Source organism: Elaeis guineensis, chromosome 1 (genome assembly GCF_000442705.2).
Source record: "Elaeis guineensis isolate ETL-2024a chromosome 1, EG11, whole genome shotgun sequence".
In the NCBI taxonomy this organism is placed as follows: Eukaryota; Viridiplantae; Streptophyta; class Magnoliopsida; order Arecales; family Arecaceae; genus Elaeis; species Elaeis guineensis.
The window spans coordinates 113,211,879-113,228,392 of NC_025993.2; the positions used below are offsets into that span (position 1 = coordinate 113,211,879).

General features: G+C 37.2%; 1 protein-coding gene across 1 annotated transcript; it reads left to right on the plus strand.

Moving 5' to 3' along the window:
* Positions 1-207: 207 nt before the first annotated feature.
* On the plus strand, positions 208-16,514 carry LOC105038611 (rab GTPase-activating protein 22). The gene is made up of 12 exons (XM_010914468.4): positions 208-346; positions 725-889; positions 7,600-7,698; positions 8,188-8,291; positions 10,666-11,453; positions 11,552-11,674; positions 12,169-12,257; positions 12,344-12,544; positions 13,859-14,260; positions 15,023-15,106; positions 15,324-15,575; positions 16,279-16,514. The coding sequence occupies exons 2-11, from the start codon at positions 767-769 to the stop codon at positions 15,363-15,365; spliced, it is 2,055 nt and encodes a 684-aa protein (XP_010912770.2). The 5' UTR covers positions 208-346; positions 725-766; the 3' UTR covers positions 15,366-15,575; positions 16,279-16,514.

Genomic DNA, 16,514 nt, shown 5'->3' on the forward strand with positions numbered 1-16,514 from the left:
CAAGTGTGGTCCAAGAGCATGGATTCAACGGTCCACGCCAAACGTGGGGGAGCGGGCCCCGGCAGAGCGTACTACGCATCGGTCCGCGTTCTCAGTAAAAACAAAAAAACGAAAAACAAAAGTTTGGGGGGAGAGGGGGAAGCTTTACACTCGACGAGAAGCCCGTCATCCGTTGCAGTTGCCGTTGGGTTTTATTTATTTACTATTTTCCCTTCTCCCCAGCCCCCAATTAAATACACTTAACAACGCACAGCCGAAGGCAAAAACCACAGCATCCTTCCATGCTGCCGGAGCTCTCCAATCGCCCCACCGTGCTCCCCATTCCCCGATCTTCCTCCGCTCTCAGGTCCTCTCTCTCGCTTTCCAATTCGTCGTCTCGATTCCTCGCCGGTTGTGTCTTCTCGAGCTCTTTCGAACGAAATCTGTTTCGATTTGCCGGGTTTTGATTTCCCGTTTCCTTTTTTTGGCTTTTTTCTTTTCTTGATTTCGCGTTTGATTCGTTTTCTTCTCGAATTAACGAGATTCGACGATGATCTTTGCGTCTGGCTATTTAATTGATCGGTTACGTTTTTTTTTCTTTTTTTTTTTTTTTGTGTGTGTGGGTTGGGGGGAATGTGTTTTGGTTGATTTGCGGATCGGACCGACAATTGGGTGATTGGGAGTTTCGCTATTTGTTTGATCTTGGGAGGAGTTTGAGAAAAAAATTTGACTTGTTGGGTTTTAGGGAGTGAGAAGGAAGGGACGGTGAAGTAGGAGAAGAGTTGCGATGTCTTTTGACGGGGAGGAGTCGCGATGGATGTGTGGGACGTCTGGCGTGGTGAATCTGCAACGGGTCAGCTCCATGGTCAGAGAGATTGGAGACCCATGTCTTCATCACTCGCCTTCCAAGGTCGGCTCAAACTAAGGCATTCCATGGATTCTAGTATTTAGCTATCTGCACTGCATTGTTTTATAAGTGGAATGTGTCTTGATTCATTTAAGAAGTTTGAAACTTTGAAGCAGCTGCTCTTCTTGACGATTGGGAAGCATTCGAGGACATTAGCTGATACAACTTCTTTTGTGCTGTCAAGAGTTGGGGAAAGATAGAACACTGGAATAGCAAAAGTGATATCTTTTCCCTTCTATGTGTGAACAATATGATAACTCACGTGAAATCAAGGAGACAATTCAAGAAACACAAGAGGCCCAAAATTTTTTATGGGGAAAGCCCCTCCAATGTGAAAGGGAAAAAAAAAACCTTTGGTTCACCAAGCCCTCTCCGAACTCTTCTACTATCAGCAATTTGGGGATTATAATTTGTTTGTTCCCCTCTAGACAAAACTAGAGGATCACCACATCAAAAGCCAGCAAACTTGATTTGCACAATAACACATCACCAAAGAGAAAGGTGGGTAACAAGAGACAATGGAAAGGTCTCACCAAATGATCTTCCTGATGCCTTCTATGAAACCTTTGGAGATGCTCTTGATTCCTTCCAACAAACCCTTGGAGATAGCTTGAACCAATGTTGGAGTTGTGGTTGAGCTTCACAACTCCAATGACAAATGCCTTGGTTTCTTCTTTCTTCGCTTTTGCTTCAACCCTTGCCAAGACCTCTTGAAGAGAACTCCTCCTTTTTCCCCTCTTACCAAGACACCATGGACAAAAGTGGGCTCTCTTTAGTTTTTTTTTTTTTTTTTTTAATCTTCTTTTTATCATCAAGAGAGGAATCCCCCCCTCCTCCACTTGGGTTACAAGAAACATCATGGTGATGAAGTTTCACAAATGCCCTCAACTACTATGATTTAATATGAGAGTGGATTCCACTCATAAGGAAGGATGCCCAACATTACGGAGCATATCTTCTGTTTTTTATATGTTTTATGCTTATGCATCATAGGTACAAACAACACAAGTAAAATGAAGAAGGATGATAGTGCATGAAATTACAAGTACCAATGTATTATTAGTATCATGATCATACAGTTATTTGCTGGCTATTCTGAGTAAATAAACTAATAAGTTTACATCATTATATATGTCAACGTATGAAGTTCTAGTCTTTTTTTTTTTACCTTTTCTGTTGACTCTTGGAGCTAATAAGAGATAACATGGAAATATTGATGAAGATATGGCAAATGGAATCACAAATCAACTTGAACCTATGTTAAGTTGTGGCTTGAATATTCTATAGAAGCATAAATAGTAGGAAAATAAGGCAGTGGCACTTCAAAATTTTAGAATTAGGTGGTGCTGGAGGTTTGATGCACCAATACGATGGAGCAAATCTTGGAGGTTTTGATACGGAACGGATGTTTTGAGCACCCTGTGTTTGCTAGATGATGGCATCACACAGGCACAATTTTTTGGATAGGATAATGAATGAGATGCCAAACTAGACAATTGAATCGGCCACCATTGGGCATTATGCACTATCAAATAAGGTAGTGTAAACATTCCATCACCTAGGACAGACATTGTATTAAATGTAATATTTTTAAAGAGTAATGCATGACATGTCTAAATGAATGATAATTTACCACAATTTGTCTTAATGAAATATGATTTCAGAAATTTAACATGCTATCAACTATTATAAAGTTCTGCCTTGAGCTTCCATATCTGATGTCTTTATCATGATAATGCTTGATGTAAATTGTTCAACTTCTGCTCAAGATCATGTTTTAAAACTTGGATGGGTGGACTAGCCAGGTTGATAAATCACCTACAAAAAATCATTTAACCCTATTGACTCGAGTGGTTTAACCATCTGAACATCCTAGGTTGGATGGCAAATGACCTGTTGGGTCAACTAGTTGCAATACTAAGAAGGAAAGAAAAAAATTAATCCCTAATCCCTTAAACCTAAGACTTTCTCTTCTTTCTTAATCCTTCCCCTCACACTGCTCCTACCCCTTATTTTATGTTGCCATATCTCCAGTGGCTTAGTGTGTAGCTAGGGTTGGACAAGAATGGAGCCTCCTCATCAAAGTAGTGGAGGTGAGGGAATGTGGTGAGCTTAACATCAAAGGTGGTAGAAGAAGGGAGGAAGAAGAGCTTCCTCTTCGCTTATTTATGGTTTTGCCTCTATCTCTGTTGGCAACAGTGACTTAGGGGCTTACCATCATAGCTATTACTCTATGGATTACCAACCATTGGCATTGAATCTATGGATCATGATTTTCTTGTTGACTTGAAGCTCAATAATGGCCTAATCATCCCTAGGGTCAACATGTATGTCGGTCTTAATCCAATTAGTGGTAGTGGCTGCTCCCATCATGCCTTGAGGGTTTCTCGAACCTTGCTATTGTCCATAACAATGTCATCTACCAGCATCAACTCATGTGCCATCAAGGTTGATGGAGAGGAAACTACCTTCGCTATTGGTTTTCTCCTTTTTCTTGGTGCTTTTCTCCTTTCACTTTATTGAGGGAGATAGCAAATATGGGAGGTGGCCACATTAGGAGGAGCCAAGGAGGAGACCATACTGGGGTTGACCTGATGGACAAGATAGAGAATTTTATGTGAGGAAGGAGAAGTTGTTTTAAGTATGTTAAGTTGTTAACCCTTGAATCTATTGAATGGTCACTGATCCATGATTTAATTGGCAACCCTTGACCTGACCACTGGAATGATTTGGATAGTGTTAGGATGTTCCGCTCCTAACGATGGTTTCTCCACTTCGAGGGAGAGAAGTACCTCCAAGAACAACGAAATAGAAAGGAAAATTATGCTCTTGCTGGTATTTAATGCAGAAAATAAAAAATTATAACTTAAGAGATTGCTTTTATACTGATCAGCACCCCCTATTTATCTTAGCAAGATCCTTTGAACCAACCCATGAATGCATTTACACTCGTTTCTTGCTAAAAGGTTAAGAGATTTTTACAAATGAGGAAAAGAATCATAGAAAAGAATCATTCTTGTAATCTGTCAGAATTTGATTATATCAGCCATTCTTCCAACTCTGTCTAGATTTGATGATATCAGCCATATTTGATTATATTTTCAAGATTTATTTTATCAACTTGTACCAATCTTCTAAATTGATTTAAATTCAAGCCTGACGTCAAATCCCTTTGCTCCTTGGTCAGCCTTTGACATGTACCTGTGCTATAGTGCTGTGGGTACTGTATAAGACTATAAGTTGTAACAGAGAGGTCAATAGCTTACAAACAAGATCATTGCTTCAAAAATCTTGCGAGTCTTGGGTTTTACATTGGTTCATTTTAACTCTAGTGAGTTCTTTTCTTGGAGTGAATCGTGCCTCTACATTTGGGTGATATACCTGTATTTTTCATACACCTTAGCAGAGTTATATTTTCTTGAGTCATTTTCTCTTCAGACCTTTCTTCTTGAGTCTTATTCTTTCCATGGGTGCTTCATCTGATGCATTCAACAATCCGTAGTTTTACTCGTTGTTTTAATTCAGCAATCTGTCAAGGCCTTCTATCTTGTTTGAAGATAGCATACTGTTAAAGGTTGCAAGTAGGCATGATCAATTATTGGCTTTGCTTTTTTTTCTTTTTTGACATAGGGACATAGCATTGTTTCCTAAGCGACAACACAATTATGAATATCTTATGCTTTAGATGATGACTTTTCATGCTTTTGTTTCCATATTTGACAGTTCATGAATGACCTTGTTAATGGAATTAACATGATTAACATAAAGAATAGCTGAATTTTTTTGTGATGTTCTTTCAAAAATGGGTTCCAGATGCCACTTGTTTGATTATTTGTGCCCTCTAGGGGCCAGGATTTTCCCCCAACCTCTGTCAAATAGACTTAGACAAGTTCCCTGTGCCTTGTTTGAATTATTTTTCCCATCCAAATTTGGTGCAAGCTTTGTTTTCTCTTCACATTGATCTTATCTAGCAAATTTGTAGTGCTGCCTACTGCCAACAAGATGATTATTACTCATGTTGATGTATATATAGTGGCCTAATCAAAATTTTTCCAATTTTGGTTTGTGGCCTTGGCGTGCTACATTGTTTCTTTGTTCTCAAGTCTCAACTTTACCTATATTTCACAAAGGTATTCTCTGATGCAGCAATAAAATTCTCATCTCATCGATGATGCCTACTTGACTTGATGCTTGATAATGGGCCTTGATTGGTTGATCCCTCTCAGCATCATCAGCTGGTGGATTGTCCTATGGACTTGACTATTTCTTGGTTGGGGTGAACATTTTGTATGCAGTATGCATGTTGTGTAAATTTATATTGCCTCTTGGTATTTATGATGAGAGTCTTCTATCTTCAGTACCCCCTTTTTAGTTGTACCTCCTTATTGAATCTTATAAGATTCCTTATGGCCAACTATGTTTCTATCTATTGATTGACATTGTATCACTAACAACTAGCAATTCCAAACTTCTTCAAGAAGGTCAATGATATGCATGTTTATTAACTTCTGACCTGTAATTAAAAAAATGAGCTTGAGTGGAGTGTGAAAGAAATTAATGTAAAATATAGTTGTACGATGTTCACAAAAAATTACTTTCAAACGGTTTATTGAAATTGTATATACTAAGCTATGTCCCCAATGGTAGGTTAGTTCCATTGTTGCAACCTGTTCAAGAGTCTCTCCTTAGGTTTCTCAGGGATTGCTCTTTGGTTAAGTGTTAGGATTTTGTGTATTATCTAAACTACTTTTTGAACAAGTCTTGAGTAAAAAATTTGGAGATACTTGTTGGAATGTGGCCAAAAAATTAAAAGAATAATGGTAGCCATTTGGTTGCTGGTGGTTATTGCGAGTTCCATGTGTTGTCTCTTGTTTTATTGAATATTTCCTTATTTTATCTGACAATGATTTCTGATGCTCATTTATCTGGTTGCCTTTTATATTTTCTCTCATGTTCATTTGAAAATTGGTAAGTATGCCTTAATCTAAATAGCTGAATCAAGGATTATGCATATGCATTGAAATATTGTAAAATTAACTAGTTCCTAATTTGGATTTAGTAATGCAGATTCTTTTGCAGTCAAATCTTATCATCACATTTTTTTTAAAGAAAATCTTACATAGAAAACCTTTGTTGTTAACAAAAGTACTTAGTTCTTTAACTTATGGATGTATCATGTAGCTAGGGCAAATTCAAAAGCTTTGGCTAGGCCAGGTTTGGCTTGAGAGTTGCTGGACTCAAGCTTGAGTGCTTGTTGTAGGGAGAGACGTTGTGGAAGGAAGGATAGGTTACAGAGCTAGTGTGGTGGGTTGGATCTTCAGGGAATGGAGAAGTTACAGACTGGGTGTAACAAGGAGGTGAGCAGAGCCCATATTTTGGGCTATAACAGGAATGGCCAGTATGAAGTTTGGGATGGGTTAAGGACTAAGGCTTATTACAACAGAAATGAGGGCTGGAGTTAACTGGTGGGCTAGTTGGGGTTGCTAGGTGGTCCCAAGTGTAGCAACTACCAAACCTATGGAATTGATTGGTAGTTGGAAGTTGAGAGAAAAAGATAGATATGGAGGGTGGCAGAGATATGGGATCTGTGTGTGCGTGCACGTGTGTGCGCACGTGTGTGGGGAGGCAGTGAGAGCATGATTTATGTTTTTATAATAGGGTTTGCTCCACCAAGCAAAGCTGAACCACTTGCCTTGTTGGCCAATCTCTCTCTCTCTCTCTCTCTCTCTCTCTCTCTCTCTCTCTATCTCTCTTGTTCTGTGTGTGTGTGTGTGTTTTTTTTTTCTGTTGTTTCAAAGACAATGGAAGAGAGAACAGGGGCGGGAGGGGAGAAGTTAGGCTTTAGCTTACTTCCACTTTGTAGCACTGTTGGCTGCTGATCCTTCAAGATGCTGAGTGGCAGTTACATATGCAACTTTGACATGTGTGATGCATGTGGTGTGGAGATGGACAACACCCCAAGTGGACCCTCACAAATATGCTTGGGAATTTGAGTTTAACAGTAGAATTTTATTATTCAATGTAATAATATTGGAGTTTGGCTTGGGCTTGAGCTTGGCCAAGATAGGATGTGCTGATACTTGGCATGAAATAATTTTGGATCTTAGACATATGGCAGTTGGCCTAGGCCCATTTTCATCCCTATTTCTGATGGAAAGAAATGAATGAGGATAATGTTGCCACCAAATGATTTCTGCTACATATGTTGTTAATGGTGGTTCGGTAACTGGACTTTTGACAAGTAGGCAACAATTTTAACCTTCATCATTTTCTGACATATTGTGACTTTTGCTTGTGGCGAAGGCAAATGTGATTATTATTATGATGTGATATTGTGATGACTGGGTTGAAATGCAGTTAAAAATTATGCACCATAACATGAAATCTAATGATGATCAAGATCATATTATTTTTGTGATTGCATATTTTCATTCTCAACTATAGCAATGTGATAACATCCTCTACTGATGTCACTTGCAACTTGATGCTGTTATCTGATTCTCTCTTGTGGAAATTTTAGAAAATTTTGTAATCATGATAATATTAATGTTGAATAATTGTCTTTAAATATATCATTTTATATTAAATTAATGTTCTGCATATGAATTATGCCAAATTTAATTGAAATTCTGTCACTGTGCAAGTATGTAATATTTTTCTTCTAAATTTTCCTTTTCCTTTTCCTCTTTCTGCTTTTTGAATTGTATATACAGGGAAGCAAAAAGCTCAAGCCAGAAAAGTGGCAAACAATTTTTGATAGCGAGGGGAAGGTTATAGGCTTTCGAAAAGTACTTAAATTAATTGTATTAGGGGTAAGTTGCTTGTCAGGCTCTTGTTGCTCTTTCCAAATATTTAATGCTTTTCATGCTTTTGTACTAAAACTTTATTTCATCTGATGTGCCTGCTAACATGTTCCATAAGTATACCACCAATAGTTCATGATGGTTCATAATTATTAATTCATATTAATTAGCCTGATCTTAATATTATCCTTCAACCTCTTTAGCTTTTGAGATCTGAACACACTCTTCTCAAAATTTCATGTTGCATGTAAAAATCCTTTGGAAAGAACTGAGCAATGCAACTTTATGTAGTGCTCTCAAGTCGCAAGTTATATAAAACACACTCTCATGTAGTTGAGTTGATGGATGCTTTTTCTGCTCCTCAAGTCTACAATATAATATCACCTATCATTCTTCAGAAGCACCTTACATCAATCGTTTCTTCAGTTTTCTCTCTAGTCTTATGGAAGATAACTAATTGTGTATTTTTCTAATTCATATACACTTCTTTTTAAGCAGGGTGTGGATCCTTCTATACGGGCAGAAGTCTGGGAATTTCTTCTTGGTTGCTATGCGTTAAGCAGCACTGCAGAGCACCGAAAGCAATTGAGGATGGCTCGAAGGTTTTACTTTGGTTTTCAGTTGTACATTAGTGCTTCATTAGTTGGCTACCGTACATGCTGTTGTTTTCTTAGTTAATAATTGACATGATGTCCTATCTTGTAATGTGTCTTTGGGTTGAATTCCTTACTACATTTTGGATAATTTTACTCTTTAAGTGCATGAATAATTCTGAACTCTAAACCTTATGTCTGGGAACTGCTGACTCATTTGTCTGTCTCAGTTTGAAATTCTTTCTCGGTCAGTTGAATTTGGCTAATATCACAACTGTTTTGGAATATACTGCAATGAAAGAAACGTAGCAGTTTGCATGTTTTTTCAAGTTTAAATACCTTTTCTTTATGATGAGAACATGCTACTTCCTGTTTGGGAAAATCATAAAATCCCTAAATTTGTGGATTGGGAAAGTGTATCCAAGTTCATGGATTTTTTTCACATTTAGTTACTCCTTCCTTTCTCTTTTCAAGCTTTCAAGTATCTTCTCTGAAAATATCACCATTTGAAATTTTTAAAATTCTGAATTATCGAAGGTGAAAAATTATGAATCCGAAAGCAAAACTTCTAGAATTTAGATATGTCAATGTCTTAGTTATTTTTTAAGGAGCATATGCTGTTATGATTTTATATTGGATGATTCTACTCATTCATATCAACTTGTATTTGTTTGGTTTCTGTTGACCCTTGCAGATGGTGAAAATTTACGCCTCAAGCTAGTAACTTTTCTGGTGTACCATTAGTAATACAGTAATAAGATATTGTTAGGAGACTTTGATATGCTAGTGCTGTAAGTCAGGTATGCCTTTTATGATTTAAGCTTTGGATTGAATGGTTGAATCAAGGGATGAAATCTCGTATATGCATGCCCTCTACCTGCTACACATAAGCTGGTACAAGGGGTCCATACACACTGGTCTGGGGTGTCCAAGACCCATATCTTGCAATATTGCACTTTTTGAAGCATATCATGGTGTATCACCTCTCCTATCAGGGCATACTGATCTTGTACCATTAGGTACATTTTTTAACAAAAAAGTATCTTTCTCATTTGTATCAAGCCATATTGACATGTAACATGCCCATGTAGCTCCCTCTTGAGGATCACACCATAACGTCTGGACGTTCATTCGGCATGAATCCTTGAGATTTTAATCCATGAGATTTAATTTGTGATAACCTCAATAGAACGGAATTAATATGTAATACAGTTGTTATTTGTTGCTGGAGGTTGAAAGCTTTTTCCTTTGCTTGACTACAAATGGAACATATGGTACCCTTTCGAGTGTTAAACTCTCTCTCTTTTGGTTAATCTACAAAGCAGTTGATGAGTAGTTTGCAACCAGGTATAACTGTTAACAAGTATTGATAGAAGATATAGAAAATTTTTCTATATACAGTTGAAGATTTATAGAGGAGCAGTAAGTCTTTTAAACTCCAAAATATCGAAAAATTATTCTCTCAACTTATGGAAGAGATAGAAAGTTATTCTGATAAGCCTTCAGTATATTTCAATTTTTCAGCCTAGTTGTTTTTGCACACCTAGACAGATTTTGTGTTGTTTTTTTATTTTTATTTTTATTTTATTGCTTGCATTTAAGGTCTTCTGTTTTCAAAAATTTATCCATAATACCTTTCAATTAATCATGTTAGTTGAAACTTGAAAAAACTAATATATGGCTGCTGATCAGGATTCATAATGAAGTTTCACCTTTGCAATAAGCTTTTTACCCTAGGGCAACTCCTGCTTATCTCATCCAGGATTGGACCAAAACTGTGCATACACTTTTTTTTTGTCCTTGGGCTTGAGGAGGAAAGCACGGGTTTTGGTGAAATGAGTCTTAGGGACATTGCTTATAGATATACATATTCATGTGGTGTTAATTTACATATATAGTCGTTGATAATATTGTTTGCATTTTAGCATGTATTGTCACAGAATTAGCTCTCAAGAAAGCCTAGTCATTATTGATCCATGGAACTTTGGTCAGTATCTAATATGCTCTGTGCACAAGTTTTCTATCTGCTATATGTTACTTTTATAAAGCTAAAAGATATATCAAATAGCAGTAACGTTATAATAAATTGATATCATCATCAGTCAGCAACTTGAGCTAGTCAATCTATTTGTCTTTACATAGGCATATTCTAGCAATATTTAAATTACATGTCAGATGCTTCCCTGGAATGATTTAAGGATGCCCAGTGATAGCTGAAGAATCAAAGGCTATTTATTTTCTTTAAATATCAGCAGGATATCTTTAGCATGCTTCTTTTTTCACTTACCCTGGATCAGCCCCCCCCCCCCCCGTCCCCACGGATTGGACTAATCTTACTTTTGGACTTCTAGGTTGTGATCTAACATATAATTTTTCAATGCAGGCAACGCTATGAGGATTTAATCAGGCAATGCCAAATGATGCACTCAAGTGTTGGTACTGGCTCCCTTGCCTATGTTGTTGGGTCCAAAGTGATGGATATGAGGACTTTATCTAGGGACAATGACATCAGGGAAGCAGTAAATGAAAATGAGCAAGCTTCTTGTGATACCACCAACAAGTTAGAGATATATTCTGATTTAAATAATGGCTGTACAGACACATCATATACATGTGAAAGGAGGAGCTCTAGTAGATCTGCTGAGCTAGTCAGTTGCAGGACGAGCACAGGTGATGCAGCCAATGACTCATCATATGTGTTGCCCTCCTCTGAGGCATATAATTGTTACCCAAGAAATTTTGATAGTGATTTCCATGAACCTCAGTATGACACAGACAGCTTTTTTGATTTTCCTCCTCTGCCTGTAACAAACTTATTCCAGAAAGGTGATGGGGATGAGAATGAAGGTGAGAAGCAGGGCCATAAACCAAGATTTGAGGGTGATCACATGCATAGCTTCCAAATCGATAACAATGTGGATCTAATTATGGAATCAAATGCTCCTTCGACTATTCCATTACATTCAAGCAATAATGCAAATGATATTTTTAGATCAGGTGCTTTGAATCATGTCGAAGGGTCAAAAGATATGGACTGTAGAATGGAAATTGTAAACAGATTAATTATTCCAGATTCCTCAAAAGAAGCTACAGTGGATCAGACCACTTCCATGGGATTAATTGCCAATGAAGACCGAGTTTCTGAGTGGCTCTGGACACTTCATCGAATTGGTAATCTATTATCTTTTTCACATCAGATTTCTAACAATCAAAATTAAAGAATTTCAATTTTTCATTAGTCTGAAAGCTCAAGATGCATGGTTTTGCAGTTGTTGATGTGGTAAGAACTGATAATCATCTTGAATTTTATGGAGACTCAAAAAATATGGCCAGAATGTCAGATATCCTTGCTGTTTATGCATGGGTTGATCCAGCCACCGGTTACTGCCAAGGTTTTCCCTTTAATCTTTCTTTCCGCATCAAACATTTTATTTCTTTCTTAATTTGAGGTTAATGGTTATTGTCTCGAACTCAATAGACTCGATATAGTCTTAAATTTTAATAAGGAGGTGGCCTTGTCCCAAGGCTCAACTAAGTTGGTTGTGCTCCATGTGGAAATACATGTCTGGTTGTTCCAATCGACGAGCCACAGCATGCATCAAATTATATACTCCTTTGTCAAATGCGGATCAAAATTCAAGTGGTTCAGATCATTTGCAGTCATTGATCCAAACAAATGCTCTCCAACACATCTGACATTTTGTTTTTGCATTTGAAAATTTGGATTGTGATGAGTGGTTTGGATCATTGATTTGATAGTCCGGCCATTTAATTGGATTGCAGGGAACAACCTAGTTGGTTATGTATGCCCTGGGAACATTAAAGCCATTTCTATTTTAATGAATTTGAAGTCCTATTTATTGTAATTCAAGGTCTCTGATTGCAGGTATGAGCGATTTGCTTTCTCCCTTTGTTGTGCTATATGAGGATAATGCAGATGCCTTTTGGTGCTTTGAGATGCTTCTCCGAAGAATGGTAATATCATAATCATGTTGGATTTGTCTTTTCTTTTTTCATTAAATTATGTCCATTCTTTAACATATCCATTTGGTATCGTTTAGCGTGAAAATTTCCAGATGGATGGGCCAACTGGTGTGATGAAGCAGTTGCAAGCATTATGGAAGATCTTGGAATTAACAGATACTGAAATCTTTCAACATCTATCAATCATTGGTGCTGAAAGTCTTCATTTTGCTTTTCGAATGTTGCTTGTTCTTTTTCGTCGTGAACTGTCCTTTGATGAGGCTCTCCGCATGTGGGAGGTTTGTGCCCTAATTATGTTGTCATTTTAGGTGGTGCATTGGTCAGTGGTGCTATAGTAGTTGTTTTGGCTCCTAGTTTTTATGGTCAAGATAATTGAGCAAAAGGGCTGTATTCCAGCATGTGGTCCCTACATCCTAATTTCACTGCAGGAGTATTATAAAATTCATCATGTCTTGTTTTGTATCATTTAGGTGGCTATATGACACTTAACCTGCTATGAATTTTAGCCACAAGAATAGATTATGAGTTCTCCAAAATTAATAGGCTGAGATATGGTGCAGTTGTGCTTTCCGGCCTCATGAGGTTTATAATCAGGACAAAGGGATCACTTCATAGGACTCTAAGTTGGCTTGTGCTGTTGCCTGAGAAGAAAATTGGCAATGGAGGTGGCATATGCATGCACTATGAGCTTCGAATCACAAATAGAAATCTCAGGTTTTTATATCCTGGAAGGACTCATAATAAATGAGCACCTTGGGGGTGAAGTTTTGAATAAAGTGAGCATTTTGATATGCTGTTATCATGAGTGAGGTGGTTAAGTACAGGTTAAAGAGCATTAATAGTCAGTGAGGACCAAATATGTGATAGTTACGTAAAAGAAAGGGAAGGCTGTTAATGTAATTTCATTTGGTCCAGGAGCGAAGCCCAGCTTTAGTCATTAGTCTGCAGGTTGGATCTGAGGTATGATCCAGCTTTTGAGAAAGAACCTGTAGATTTCTATGACAAAATGTAACAAAGAAGAACCTTTGGGAAAGGAAGGCATTTACAAAACCTGAAAAATAAGGGCAGAGGTCTATCTCAAATTTGAATATGTTCTCAGATAACAATGTTGGAAAGTCTCTGTCATCTGACTGAGGCATTGCTGCAGGAGCATTGTATGTGCGATCATGAATGCTCGTGACATAAAGCACATCAATGGCAAGATAATGGAACAGCTTAAACTAGGTACAAGGGGTTTGTTTTGATCTTAAAAGATAACTTGGTGGAAGCAGCAAACTCTGACATGAGAGTATAGATGAGTTGCTGGTTCCATTTTAGCTTCTAAAAGATAGGTAGCCCAAGAAAATATTGGCCTCTGTGTGATAAAAAAGCCAATATATGTTTCAAGGTTCATGGTTTGTTGCCTAAAATTTCAAGATATTGAAGCTGGTTTAGGAATTGAGTATTTCACAAAGATCTGAAATGCGCATTTTTCTGTTCTCTCCATTAACACACTTATGAAAAATCTGACTAGGACTCTTGTCACTAACTTTTGTTTCCTTTTCTATTCTTCAGCTGTTGCATATAATCTAACTGCTGATTAATTTCTTCAGATGATGTGGGCTGCTGACTTTAATGAAGCTGTAACTCGGCAATTGGAAGAAAATTGCCTTGATCCATTGGTTTTAAAGCTTCGAAACAATTCAAGCGTGGAAATGAAAGTGGAACAAACTGATAATGGCCGAAGAAAACTTAAAAGTGTGCAGCCTCAGTATAGAAATGGTAAAGCCTGTGCACCCTATAGCAATGGGGTGAGGTCCATTTCAAGTTACCCCCTTTGTGGCCTGGCAAAGGCTAATTTCTGGTCAAGACACGATCAGCTGCAGGTTCACAGTGCAACTGCATCAACAAGAAAGGGGGATGATGAATTGGCTGTTTTCTGCGTAGCAGCAATCCTTGTCACCAACCGCCAAAAGATTATGAGAGAAACCCACTCAATTGATGATATAATCAGGGCAAGTTTTTTTTCCCCCTTTTTTTCCCTCTTTAATTCCAGAATCTCTGTATGAATAGGAATAGATTAAAAAGTATATTGTCTCACATCTGTCTTGGTGTGTCTTGGTGAGTTTCAGTGTGTTTGGAAACGGCGGACATGTCATCATTAGTTTGTTTAGGGGCATTTTCTTGATTGCCTAGCTTCCAAATTTTATTGAGTATTGTATAAGTCTACCATATTTTAATCTCAAGCTTACTCCATAGACATTTGACCATTGTCATTATTTTTGTATCGGAAAATTATAAATTGACCCACTTGTGCCATGGTTTCCATAATGAGACTGGTCATATCTATAGAGAGAAACACAAGGAGTGCATAATAAGCTGTGAGGATGCATATTCAATGCACATCATTTATAAAGAATCTTTTTTTTTTTTTTTTTGATTGATTGGCTCAGTCATCCATCAAAACTGTCTTAATTCAGTCACATGCATTACATGTGCCACATTCTGGTTAATTATGATTAATCTTATTGTAGTTCGACAAGTATTAGTAACAATTTTAATATTATTGAGTTGTTCCTGGACCAGATATTTTATTAGTCTTATGCTGAATTTATTTGTAGTCTTGATCCAGTATTTATGTGCATAAGCTTCTTTGATATATCTAAAGCTGGCATTTTTGCATTGACATCTGAGGAGGCTTTCATTGAACAGGTTTAGTTTGTCATAATTGGCTTGAATGATAACATGTTGCTGTCCTTTTGTCTACTCTTGTACAGATGTTCAATGATAATATGCTGAAAATCAATGTGAAAAGATGCATACACATGGCTATCAAACTAAGGAAGAAGTACTATTACAGAGTAAGATGTTTTTATCTTGTAAGGTGTAATTATGCTTCTTCAATTGGATCATTTAGTTGTGCTTGTCGTGACCTACTATCACTTTTTGATCCTCACAGTCTGACAATTGATTCATTTGATATGGACATCCAGTTTGTCTATTTATTTGGAAAACATTTTTTTATTTAACTTTATCTAGAAAATCCTGTTTTCAAATTCTAACTCGTGTTTGATACAGTTAATGAAGCAAACAAGCATAGGAAGTTCGCAGCAACAATAGAAGAAAAGGATCTCCCATGCTATGTTGGGGAAAGCTTTGATATTTATTGTACTTCTTCCGGAATTGGCAACCCAAGTTGCTACCCAACTTTTTGGGTTCATGGTGCCATTTTATATTTATTATTTTGTGGAACTTGAGCAGGAAGGATTGCCACTTTTAAAAGCTCCAGTTATATATCTGTTCTTCTAATTAATACAACACGTCCGCAAGGTAAGATGATGTCATTGGCACTCTTCTTTTCCTAGGTATTACCTCTTCACACTGTCTGAGAAACATGGAGATTAAATTATTTCCCCAAGTTAACTTCTTTCCTAATCTCTAAGCTCTAAGTTCCTTTTCTGGTAGTTCTATAAACTGTTTGAATATTATTACTCAGCATCACAGTAGTGACAGTTGACATTTTAAACCTTTCAAATGTGACCTGGATTTTATGGACTGGAACTAGCACTAAAATTGCATGGATCTTAGATGACATGACTATAATTAAGTTTTTAATCTTATATATATCAGAGAAAGCTGATTTATTGCATTCACTTTTCTGAAGTACTCTGAGACATTTGTAGTCATATTTCAGCAGAAGTCCTGTATCATCTAAGTTTAAAAGCACCTGTTCATCAATATTAGTAAATTACCAGTTCTACTTATGCTGCCTCTCAAGCACCTATTTAGCTTATTGAGAAAACTCTTTTGGTTTTTAACTCTTCTTGAAATCGGCAGTTTATCACCATGCCAACCACTATGCTGTCAAATAGTGAACTAGTAATGCTAAAATAACAATCTCTCCATTTGTTTGATAACTAGTTTCAACATTTTGCAAATGCTTAGCGTATGTTTGAGTTTATCAGAATGCACATCCTTTGAGGTATGTACTCACAGTATCTTCCTGAAAATACTCACATCTTCCTGTTTTCAGCCAATTTGTACAGAATCATCAGATTTAACCATATACTTCAAAGCACTCAAAGACTGAAGAGTGGAAACTTCTATTCTTTTAGCTAATTTGGGACCTCGCATAGAGTTTCATTTGGTTTCTGCTGCCATGCTGATGCTGCTCCGACTACTTGTGAGCAGGAAAATGACAGCCACATTTTCCTCAGTTTATCACTCAACATGCAATTATCAGAGGAAGTTTGGAAGGCTAGTGGGAGG